Source organism: Lepidochelys kempii, chromosome 8 (assembly GCF_965140265.1).
Source record: "Lepidochelys kempii isolate rLepKem1 chromosome 8, rLepKem1.hap2, whole genome shotgun sequence".
Classification (NCBI taxonomy): Eukaryota; Metazoa; Chordata; order Testudines; family Cheloniidae; genus Lepidochelys; species Lepidochelys kempii.
This window is the reverse complement of record NC_133263.1, coordinates 24,174,681-24,187,597: the sequence shown is the minus strand read 5'-3', so window position 1 is coordinate 24,187,597 and position 12,917 is coordinate 24,174,681. Positions and strand designations below refer to the sequence as shown.

General features: G+C 36.0%; 1 protein-coding gene across 10 annotated transcripts in view; it reads left to right on the top strand.

Annotated features, from left to right (window-relative positions):
• The window catches only part of GABRB2 (gamma-aminobutyric acid type A receptor subunit beta2), a 308,782-nt gene extending 296,851 nt beyond the window's left edge, over nt 1-11,931 (top strand). For 5 of the 10 annotated variants that reach the window (XM_073355894.1, XM_073355893.1, XM_073355895.1 and 2 more), the window contains 2 exons: nt 3,011-3,061; nt 5,735-11,931. In XM_073355894.1, coding sequence (XP_073211995.1) covers nt 3,011-3,061; nt 5,735-6,082 — 399 coding nt within the window. In that variant the 3' untranslated portion in view covers nt 6,083-11,931. Of the gene's footprint in view, nt 1-3,010; nt 3,062-4,987; nt 5,046-5,734 lie in introns of those variants that run through there. The other 5 variants (XM_073355896.1, XM_073355901.1, XM_073355900.1 and 2 more) reach the window with 4 other exon arrangements.
• Nucleotides 11,932-12,917: the final 986 nt, after the last annotated feature.

The window sequence follows — 12,917 nt, the reverse complement described above, 5'->3', positions numbered from 1 at the left end:
GTGATTGCCCTTAAATACGATCAATGGAGTTCTAATAACATTTTTCAAATGCATACTTTTTCTTTTTTTTTTTTTTTAGGTTTCTAAATTGCAGTGTAGCTTAAACAATGTGTATTTGGTAATAATAGGTATTTAACTTGCCAAATATCATTACAGAGATTTTTAAAAAGGACTGTTTGGTGTGTGGGTGTGGGTGTGTGTGTGTGTGTGTAAGCTTATTCCTTTGAGATAGCTGAAATACATTCACTATTGTTTTCCTATATGTCCGTTCATTCCTGTCTTGTCTTACCTGCTTTGCCTTGTAAAATTCCTTCCTTCTCCCAATGAATCTTTCTTCCTTCACCTGAGGATTCATAATACCTAACAACTATTACACACATTACTACTGTAGATTAAGGGGCGAAGGGTAATATTTTAAGCCCCGATTCAGGAAAGCACTTAAGTCTATGCTTAACTTTAATAATGTGCTTAAGACCCCTTAAAATTAAGCATCTGCTTCAGTGCTGTCCTGAATTGGGATGGTTTCCTGATTCAGAGATTTAGTTGCAGGTTACAGTCACCTAAAGCTGCTATATGGAGATTGAACACACAATGTAAAGGTTTTGTTTATATGCCTAGTCCCTCCCATTCTGCTAGGGGATAAGGTAGGGCTAAACTTTCCCTGGCTAAAAGTAGGGAGGGAGAAATTGTATCTATATAGACTGCTCCTCATCCTTCTCTCCACTGGATGGTTCAGGTGCCTGTGTCTATTTACTCCTGGAAATAGGTAAGGATAACTGGTATTACAAAATGGCTGCTGTAAACTAGAGTCTAGGGACCAAGACTGGATATAAGGAGACCAAGAATCACATCTCTGGCCTTTTCCAACAGTGTCCTCCACATTGTAAGCCATGGAGCAAATTCAACTTCTGATTCAAAACCCTTTGAAATTAATGAGTCTTTCCATTGACTTCAGTGGGCTTTGGCTCAAACCCTGAAGGAACATAGTCAGGTCTGGAATGTAGATGTTGTGTGGAAATGTGAAATTATGGAGTTTGCTGAGTTTTCTTTTTTTAACCCCCATTGGTGAAATTAGGCCCCTGGGAATTTTGGTGCAAGTAATTAGAGATGCGTAAAGCTCAGCAGTCTTGGTTCACATGTTTTTTTCAGTTTATTTTCAAAGTTTCCTATCAGTGTGAGTTAAACCCCATTGATTTACTTTGAGTTTTAGGGTTTAGATAAACCCAAGAACCTGAAGGAAATCACTACTGACTCTGTAGAGTTTTGTTGAATTTCCATCTTGCCCTAAAATCTAACAAAATCACCTGAAATCATAACTCAGCCCATGTTTGCTCACATCTCACCTCAGGTTAACTGCAAAGTCTATGAACTTCTCACTTTTCAAGTTGTTACAAAATCTGAACCCAGGAGAGCTTTGCCTAGTGTCAGGTTTCTTTCTGAACAATTGCTATAGTTCTGAAAGTAAAGCTCGCTTTCTTCTATGGGGGCACAAACACCCATGTGCATATTTAGTGGCACAGGTCCATATTTGGAGATTTTGAAATATTTACATGCATTTTGAAGTGCATATACAGTTAGTTTTAGAAGCACATTTACCACTCCAGAACAACTACATATAGTTTGGCTGCCATTTGTAAACCATTAAATTTTTTTGAATATTTTCTACAGTGAAATTAGAAAGACAAATAAACTTCTGAACAAATTAGGTAATTTTACTTTTCCTGTCCTGGCAGAGTGGACCAATTTGGCTTTGGCAAATTTGGCAGGGCATACCCTTACCTAATGAAATTGTACATAATTTCTATGCATTTCTCACCTATGTTCTTGTTTCACCCAGATTTCACTGAAATACCAGCCATCATATCTATCTTATACATTTCTTCTGTGCCACCCTGTCTTTAAAATGAACAATCCGTATCTGCAAGTATCTATACTATATAGATTAAACAAGAATTTTGTTTGAATACCAGAAAGTAAAGATGTCAATGATATTATGTGTTTTGAATGGCTAAGTTATCCATTACAGGGATAAATAAATGTTGAATACAGCAGGAGATAATACTCCAAAACCAAGTTACTGATTCCCTACCAGCATCTAGAGAGAAGAGTGATTGTTTGTTTGTGGAAGTGAATCCTCCTAAATTTATATACCCATGAGAATGAATGTAGAAGTTGTACATTTAAGATATTTTACATTGGATAATTAATAAGTGTAACAGGAATTCCTTTAGATAGCCATCATTTTGGAGTTTCTGTGTAGCAGGGAGAACATACAATGATAACATTTAAACACTCTCTTCTCTGTGTATTTCTTTTGTTTGGGAGGCCATCAGAAAAGATCAGTAACCTTCTTATAGGGCTCCAGGGTCATTTTTTCTCAGCTCGACCTAGACCTACTATGAATACCATTTATGCCATTTATTTTGCCATCCTCCTTATTAGACTGGTGATGAAAACTCCTGCATGTGTGCTGTGCTCTAGGCACCACTTTTCCACTTCTGAATTCACCTTTTATTTCCATAGTTTTTACTGCTACTTTTTTCATCATCTTCCCATCCTCCTTTCTTCCCTCCCTCCTCCCCTGGGAATTTCTCCGTTATGTTTGAACTCTGTTCACCATAAGGAGTCCTGTTGTATGGTTGAACAATCATTCAGCACCAAAAGATTTTTTTTAACCTTCTGCTACCACCTTTGAAACCACTTGTATGCCCACTTCCCCCAAAAATAATTTCTATGATTCTTTTCATATCATCATATCTTCCTGGGTCAGAATGACCAGTCAGAAAAAATGCATTTACGTCACTAATTTGTTACCTACAGTGGCAGGGCCAAGGCAGTAATAGCACCTCTAAAGCCAGAATATACTTATGCTGGCTGTTGGCTTAGAGGGCCCTGTACCTTTAATTAAAAATGCATATCCTATTAATACCCTATAGTGCATTAATTTTTACTGAAAGATAACAGCTACCTTATCTCTAAGGAAACTGGTCTTGATTTTATTAACTTACAGGACAGAAGAATAATTGGCACATATCATTGTCCAGAAATGTATTCAACAAAGGTATCTTTCATTGTTTTTTAAATGTTTTTATCCTTAGAGACTTAAAATTGAGGTCCTGACCATTTATGGTCATTAAAGATCCCATGGCACTTTTTGTAGGAGTAGGCACCGCAACCCCAAGCCTCCTGGCCAAATTTCAATTTGTGTAATTATGTTCTGCTTATTTGACCTTCCCACCACCACCCACCCACCCCATAGTTTCAATTGGCTACAGCATTCTTCATTTCCTGTATTAAAATAAAGTGTGTTGTTCTGCACTGATAGACAGTCACCACATTTCACCTGACAGGTGATTGCATTTCACTGGCTTGTGAAGTGATTCTTCTTTCTAAAGTTTGTAAAGCGCTTTGGGATCGTGCTGTGTACAGTAAACATGATTCATTATCATTCTATCTCAAACATCTATGTAGTAACAAATGTACCTGTACATTTTATTTAGGGCTGGGCGAACCTGGTAAATTCAAATGACATTCCTCACTCTAATCTCACAGTGAACCTTTTTTGAGGATCAAAAGTTAGGTTAATATTTTTTATTATTTTTCATTTTCACATCCCTCTGTGCTTCCTGGATTGGAAGTGAAAGATCTGAAATACCGGGAAAATTACTATTCTTGTGAGATGTTCAAAAAATGTTCCAGGTGTGGGAAGGTCAGATTAGTTCTGGATACTCATGCGAACTTTTGTGTGCTTATCTGAGCATTCAGCCATTTGGAGGTTCGCCCAACACTAATTTAATGTGTTCGGGGTTACTTCTGTTTTTCTTCAGAAAAGTTGTTGAGGTTTTGCAAAACCTCTTTTCCAGCTGTCATGGTAGACAAACGTGATATGTGCAGAAGAAGACACCTATCCCCAGAGACTAGTTTAGAATTTTAAATAAATAAAGGTTCTAAAACAAAATATATTCTTGCAACTACTTCCTTTCTGTTTAGTGATACTAAATGCAGCAGCTTGCTGTGCTGCCACATTTGCTAGGTGCAGGCTAACATTTCAGTGATCTTAATGACATATCAACAGCAGCCATACAAGACACAGTGCAAAAGAAATAAATAGTTAAGTGGAGAAAAGTTCTTAGCTGTTTACTGTAGCATGTCAAGTTCCAAGTCTATTTGACTATAATAAAACTTGTATTTGTATTTTCATACAAAGTATATTCTATAATGTTCTCTAAAGAACACCTTGTGGGCTGATATCAGTGCAGCCAGAGGGTAGATAAACTGTTCAGATTCAGTTCAGTCTCAAAGAACTTCAGCTGTGGCCAAATTTGTTTAAACCAAAGTCATTCCTATGGTAGATTCTTATAAATGTACAGATGTCTAGCTTCCTTTTTAAGCCAAAGTAACCCAAGGCCTGACCTTTGTTAAACCTCTTGGGTGAAATCCTGGCCCTATTGGGGTGAATGACAAATCTCCCATTGACTTCAGTAGGGTCAGATTTTCACCCCTCATATCTGGATTAGACAATATGGAAAATGAAACTTTCAAAAGGGCTTGTAACTCGTCATTTTTCCTAATTAATTATCTAGTATTTGCTGTTAGTTAACCTCAGTATTTCCATAATTCAAAATATTTCTTGTGATAACTACATGGGGAATTGTAGGGAAAAGTACAAAGATTTAGGTAAGCTTATATATTTATTTTTTTTAAAAATGGAAAAGTTTTAAGGGCCACTGTTGCATTCCAGATTTACACTAGAGTAGAATTTAGTCCCGTAACTTTGAATGCCCTGACTTTTGTGTATTCAGGCTTTTAATCATAACATTGCATTAATGCTTTTTTCACTGAATACTTTTTTCATTGAATTGCCTTGTTTGAGTTATTAATTTTTTTTAAAAAGTTAGTAACCACATATTGAAACAAATGTGCAATTAAATTTAATGTGATTACACTCTGAAATAAATGCATTTTTTTTCTTGCCTCTAAAATTCAGCCCTGTGCTGTTGCCAGTGCTCTGGTCTGATGAGATGACCCAACATGCACTGTGCTTATGAAGATCATGAGCACTGGAGAGTGGAGACTGCCTATAGGTATAATATAGAGCATGTCCATATTTTCTCTCCCAGTCGCCAGTGGTTGTGTTAGAATTTCAAGATTTCTTATGTGATCTTCTTACAAAACTGCTGAGTATCTTGAGGGAGCAAATCATGTTTGCTTTATCCTCATGGGCATGCTCCAGCATTCATGTATAGCACCACTGAATTCACCTCTGTCGTGCACATTTGGAGGTTTTGTCAAAGCAGAGGCTGCATTTCATGTTAAAAGAAAAACCAAAACCAAAAAACTCCTAGCACTATATTAAACCCAGATATGTGTGCACAAGGGCAGTACCATACTTTTTCAAGATGCATGGAGGTTTGTGCTAGACATGTGAGATTAGGATGTGGCCACTGACGCTGGGTCATAACTGTGTATGGCCTCTGCTCTTAAAATCTGGGATCCAGCAAATATTATCTGTTCAGACATACAGGACAGGCCTTATTACTATTATCATTTACAAAGGAATGACAGTAAAAACTGTAATGGTTGTATTTAAAGGACAGGAGTAGAAGTTTTTTCGATAGATAGGAATCAAGTGGATTGGTATTGTTAGGTCCAACCTTTGTCAATGTGATCTCAGTTTACAACTGATTGGGCTTTTCGTTCCCCCATGCTAAAGCTGCCTTCTTATATCTTGCAGATGGATCCACATGAAAACATTTTGTTGAGCACACTTGAAATTAAAAATGAGATGGCTGCCTCCGAGGCTGTTATGGGGCTTGGGGACCCTAGAAGCACTATGCTGGCCTACGATACTTCAAGCATCCAGTACCGGAAAGCTGGCTTGCCCAGACACAGCTTTGGACGCAATGCCCTGGAGCGACATGTGGCACAAAAGAAAAGTAGGCTACGGAGACGTGCCTCTCAACTGAAAATTAACATCCCTGACTTGACTGATGTAAATGCCATAGATCGATGGTCACGCATATTCTTCCCTGTTGTTTTTTCCTTCTTCAATATTGTCTATTGGCTTTACTATGTGAACTAAAAAACAAAGCCACACAGAAAGCAAGAACTGGATTTCTCTCCAAATTGGTTGTACAGCCAAAAGTGGGACTTAGAAAAATTCTATTCAGGACAAAAGTTACTTTAAAACACCTTAGTTGCTGGCCCACTCTACGGTCTGTTTTATAATGTTTCAGTTGCTTCTGCTAAGTCATAAACACATTCTTAGTTACAGTAGAAACATGTTCCCCCTTTTAAAAATGTTGGTGTATATGAAGAGTGAAAGCAAAATTCCATTCAATCATTTTTTTTCAACACTCATATATATGAGTTTAAAAACTTAAACTATAAAAAAGGGAAATTTGGGAGACAGGTTTGAGTTTTAACAGCAGAATGTGTCATTTCTTTGAAATTGCACATCGAGTACATATGCATCTATACTTGATTAAAGAGTGTACTAAGATGCTATCATGCTTATGAAACATATACACTTATCTTCTAAATGTGTAAACTCAAACAAGTAGTGCCTATCATCTCACCTTCATGATGATGATGGTCAAAGATTTCTGAGCAGTAGTCAGGTAATTGCTAATTTTTATTGAAAGACTAAATCTTTGACTGATATTATGAGCGGGTTAGGAGTTTGCACAGAAACTTAAGCAAGTAATACTAGTTTTGTTTTGGATTTTAAAGAGTTGGCATAAGGTCATGGTTACAATTCATTGCACTTTTGATATGTGGGGGAATGTGGAAATCAGATTTAGAGATGGACCAACCTATCATGACCTAAATGGTGGACATGTTGATGTGCTCAGTTCCTGGGAGATGGAATCATTTGTTCAAAGTGCCAAATGTTGGTTGGCCAAATAGTAACTTTACAGACGGCTAATGGAAACCATTGGTGCCCTGCCCTTTTAGGATAGAAAAGGGGAGACAAGTGGCAACCATTCAAGAATGCAGCCCCAAAGAAAAGGAAGGCTAGAATCATATTGTACAAATGAATGTTGTCAGTCAATGTCCCTGTATGAGTCCAAAAGATTCATATGGAATTGAGTGGTTTTTTTCAGGTTTGTAGGCTTCCGTGCTTTACACCTGAGAATGCCTTTATATTCAGAATCTAACGTCCAATTTAAAAGTTATTGAGAGAGCAGACAGTTACAGGAATTAATATGTTAGCTGTTTGAAGAATTCAGATTTCAGAAAGTTTCCATTTTTGTAACTTCAATAGAAAATTTACAGATAGGATATTTTCTCCAGACCGTGCCATGCATTTGTTTGTTTGTTTGTTTAATTTAATTTAATAAGATATTATAAAGGGAACAATTTGGTAGGCATGCCTTTAACAGATTAACTAAGCTTTTCAGTGTTTCCTGCTTTAGAAGGTCTAATGGCTTCCTTTAAAAACTGGCAAAATTCAATTTTGCCTTAGAAAATGTGGGAGATTTTTATTTAAAAGAAAATAGTATCCTCTTGTTTTTCCTTCCATGTAATTTTTTTTTTATAGGAGAACTATTCCTAAAGGGTCAGGCAAGTTAGAAAATGTGCTCATTTAATGAAAAATAAAAATTGACAACTGTGGTAAGAAAAATCACCAACTTCTAATGACTTCTACAGAACTATTCACTCTGCTCTTCAACGAAAAATAGTTACGATAGCAGTAGACATATCCTGTTGTAACTATGCTACCTCTCAGCTATATACAGATTTCTTAAAGAACCACAAATTCCAGCATGCTCTGAATAGTAGTATTTCTGATATAGCAGAGGAAAATTTACAGCTATGTTTTCCATATTTAAGGATTCAATTGCCAGTCCTTTTAAGAATGATTCCTTAACATTTTTCATAAAAAGCAGATTTTTTTTCTCTCCTTTAAAAAAGTAGTAGTATCTCATGGAAATTTCTGTGGAGAAGGGTTAGGAGAGACAAATGATTATAGGAAAACTGCTTTGAGGATTAATAGGCCAAGTTTACACCATTATTTTTTACTTTTATTCCACATTACCATGGGTTTCTGCTTCAGAAAGAGAGAAAAAATAGCTTTGAATGTTATTGGGAAAGAACCTGAAAATTAGATGCACTGAGTACCCACAACTCTCTTTTTTAGGGGAATGGTGGGTACTCAGTACTGCCTCTTTGGTCAAACCTTGAACTGCATGTATATTCAAGCTTTTGACCATGTGATTAGCCTTTCCATGGCTAATCACACATGAGTTCTCAGTGCATTTCAGAAACCAGAACAATGTGCTTTTGTAGCTGCATTTGAAGTTTGAACTTCTATGAATCATGCATGCAAACTCATCCTAACTTCTCGGGAAAGGATCCACACCACAAATTGGTAACAGTCTTAGAAGTCTATTTTTATATATGGCACCCTTTGTGATAACCCAATGCTGTCTTATACTCACAGTTTTCATTCAATGCACTAAGAGCCTTTAACACTTGTGTTTCACAGAAGCATAGTTTAAATACAGGGAGCACAGTGTACACAAATGGTAGATATGCCTCAAATATAAAACCTAATAGAGAGTATGTTTACTCTCTGCACTGGTTTAGCAAGTCAGCTGTAGTCAAAACCATGGAGATCAGATCCTAGTGTTGCATATTAATTTATCTGAAGATATAGTACAAGCCATAATACTCTCTAATGTTGCTATTTGTCAGGTAAGAGAAAATGTCTGGTTTCTGCTCAGGTGTCACTGGGAAGGATGTATCAATAGGAGGAAGGAGCACTTTAATTTCCTTTTGGCTACTAATGTCATGTACAAAAACTTTTGGAAAACCCTTCCAAATGTGGATTGGTATAATTTTGTACTAAAGCTAAACACTGTGATATGAATAGGCTGGGTGGTGGGGGTAGTGTAGGGGAGGATAACTGACAAGACCCTGGCATGGAAGAACCAGAACCAAGGGAGTGTGAGTCATTACCTCCTCTTCTTGGGACATTTGTGACAAAAGTGATAAATTACGCCAGCATACAACAGCTGTGCTTTTTATCATGTGTACTACCCTCTGAGTAAATTAGACCAACCAGACTAGCTTTTACCTTAGAATTTACCTAAAAAGAATACTCCAAACCCTTCCACTCCTGTTCACTGTTGTTAGATCCACTAACTAAAATATTAAAGTTACAATTTAGATAATGTTTGTAATATAATTAGAAATACACATGTTGTTATTTCATTATGCAGAACAGCCAGCAATTAAGGTGTTTTTCATCTTTGTGAAATTCATGGGAAAATTATGACTATAATATGGCACAGTTTTAATTAATGATATATTTGAGATCAATATGTAAATATAAACTGTATATGACTGCTAGTAAGTATAATATGCATTTTCAGAACTGAAAACTCATGCAACATATTTCTGTGTTTGCATAAGGAATGTTACGTTTCTATCCTATTGTGGTTTAATGACTGGGAAGAAAGACTCAAGCAATGTCATTCTGAATATTTCCTTTATCGTTCCCGGGGGTGGGAGGGAGAACCAGAGTCTTAAATAATGTTACAGAATACTTCAGAGAGTTTTTAGACTCTAATACAAAGGACATAAAATCTGTCAGGTACAAAAGCACAATGCATAGAGAAAGTGAGGGGGGTGGTCTTATACCGAGGGAACAAACCCTGTTCATTTTAGGCAAAGTGTGCATTAAAATTAAAGGTCAAATAACTTTTACTATAAATATTAAACCATGTTCCAATTCCATAATTAACACGCTACTTAACATAAGAGAAGTAAACAAATGTTAAACATTATCCAAGTGTATGTGTATATAGACAAATATATTTATATATATCTATATATGCATATGTGTTTATATACACATTATATAAATACACATATTCATATGTTGGTGTGTTAAAGGAATAAGCTAATAACAGTTTTGTTTCTATCATCACCCAGAGTATGAATAATTTTTTGAGAAAGCAAATTAATGTATTAAAAAAAATCTTACTATACAGGGTAACTGGGCATTTCTATATCAGCAGATCAATGCATATAATTCTTATGAAGCATTGCACAGTTTGACATTTATGATAGTACTGTACCTCCTTGCATCTGAAATTAGACTACTCCTCACATTGCTTGCCTATTTCTTCTCCTTTTTTTTAGTAACAACACTGTCCACTAGTAACTTTTCAATAACAAAAAAGTCCTATTGATACCAAGAAAAAAGAAAATATTAATATTTATAGAAAAATAACTTAGGGCGGGGATGTCCAGGGTACAATATTATAATAGTAGTGATCATAACATTTTGCTATGTGTACATAGAACATATAATGTGAGCAACCATGATTTAAGCTGAACTTGTGTAAATATTATCAGATTTCTTAAACATTTTTAACTTCTAATTTGTACTTTATGGTAAGGCAAAAAGCTAATTCTATTTATGGTTTAGGTTAATATGTCCTAAAATTATGTAAATAACTAAATAAGCTGTAAATGAGCAGTCAATAGATAAGGTAATTGTTTAGTGACTTTTTTTTACTAAGTACAATAATTGCAGTGCTCTAGCAGAGTAATTTAAACACCCTTTTGCATAAACAGATTTGGATTTGAGATAAGAGTTTTAATACAAAAATTCAAGGAAAGTACTGTAGTGTAAAATTGTCATTGCAACAATGTTACTGCTTGCATAACAGGTTATTTTTGTATGGTTAAAAAATTAAAGCAACAGAAGATTGTAGTTCAGCGCTCAGTACTCAGATCAACATTAAGATGGTAGGACCTGATTCTCATTTACAGTGAGACCCTTTTACACCACTTTGGCCTGTTAAGTAAAGGGATATTAGTGTAAAGGAGAATTCAGTCCATAATGATTTCGCTACAGAAAGCCTGTCTGCTGCATCTGTTCCTGAAATCTGTCTCTCTTATGATATATATATTAGTAGACTTTAAAATAAAAACCTGTTTGACCGTCATTAGATAGCATAGTCCCCCAAAGCCAAAGAATCTTCACTTCAGAAATTGTTTAAAAAGGGAAAACTAATAAGTCACTGCTTAACACCAAAGGTAAAGTTTAACAAAATGCACTAGGAACTTTGTCAAAATTTTTAAGGAGCAAATGGAATGTTAATCAAAACCACTGCCCTATTCTACTTTGTAAAAATAACAACATTTTAAATATCCATTAATTAATTCTAATTGAAATAGATCATCTCTGCAAGAATATGCAAGACACACATTTATATGTATCAAATTATTTATTTATTTTTAGTAAATGCTTTGACAGTGAATATGAAATGTTGGAAATCTTAGCTACACTGTCATACTATTTTTTTTAATGTTTCTCTCGGTCATGAGGTCATCTATTCCAATTTGATAAACATTTTGTATGTTTGCACTGTTACTGCCATGTGACAAATATTCGCCAGGCTTTATTGTTTATGGTCCATCGTATGGATTGAGTTAAAGATCATGTGGACATTTGAATCATAAGTAATTCTAACAAGCTGACTATGATTTGACTTCCTTCACATTTTTATTTGCATGGGTGTTTAAATGGTTCTGTTAGTACTGTCTTTGCACAGTTCTGATTTATCTCTTTTTTACTTAGTACTATTTACTTCATAATGTAGTAATCATCAGCCTTACTAATGACCTTGTAGCCTTTCTTATATGCACATAATGCACATTTTCCAATGGCTAGAAAACGCAAAATACTAGTGGATATCATTGCATCAGATCTTCATGTCTTTCTCAAAAGGACTGCTAACCTCTGGGATAAATGAGGTAGTAAAATGATGATTGTAAATGAGTAGCACATAAGAGATATTTTCTTGAATTTAAACTTATTGCAGCCAGTTTCAGCATGTAAATATATAATAATAATGTTGGCTAGTGTGTAATTCTTGAACTAAAAAAAAAAATAAAGAAAACCTAACAGAATGTAAATGTAGTTGTGTAATGTTGGGAAGGCATGTTACTCACACCATAGATATTTAGAGTGAAATCTCATAGATGTAAAGAAGATCAGAATGGGCCATTGTGATCACCTAGTCTTACCACTTGTATAAAACAGGCCCTAGAGCTTCCCCAAAATAATTCAGAGACCATATCTTTTAGAAAAACATCCAAGCTTGATTTAAAAATTGCCTGTGATGGCGAATCCACCAAGACAGTTGGTGTAAATTGTTTCAGTGGTTAATTACCCTCATCTTGAGGGCCTCAGTTTTCATTTTGCCTTTATTCCAGCATTACTCCTACTGAAATCAATGGTTCTGGGAAAACTGGGTCCATACGTCTAAGGAGAACCTCTAAACATCTGATGCGTATCTTCCCCCTCCAGGACAGAAGGAGATTGGTCAGCTGCTTGTGTGGCATCATTCCTGCAGATGCTATAGAGCCCTCATGGTTCCAGTGTCTATTCATAGGAATGAGTAGCTGGGAACTGTGGAACACACAGTCAACCATCTGGCCATATAGCCACCTGAAAAGTGAATAGAGCCTGCAGAAGTTTTATCTTTTCTTTGAAGACCTCCTCCTGGGAGCAGCCATGACTGAGGAAGGACTTGGTGGCATAGCTTCAATGGAGCATTGCTACTTCAGTTTGGGGGACAACAAGGAGCTAGAGTAAAACAGAGGGGCAGTCCACACAGATGACCCTGGCCTTCCACATTTACCTAGGGATATGCCAGGTTTGCAGGCCAGACCATGTGGCCTATTCCATGATGTAATTATTGGGGAAGAGCTCCATAAGGAGTTACACACAAGAGATTTCCCTCATCAGAGTCTCTTCCTCCGGGCGTTTATAAGAACCTGAAGGTTTGGAGGTCAGTGGAGGGGAATTACCATTAGTAGCTGTGAGTCTGAGATGTGTGACTCACAGATGTTGTGTATTATTTGAAACATCATGTCTATCTTTACATACTTGC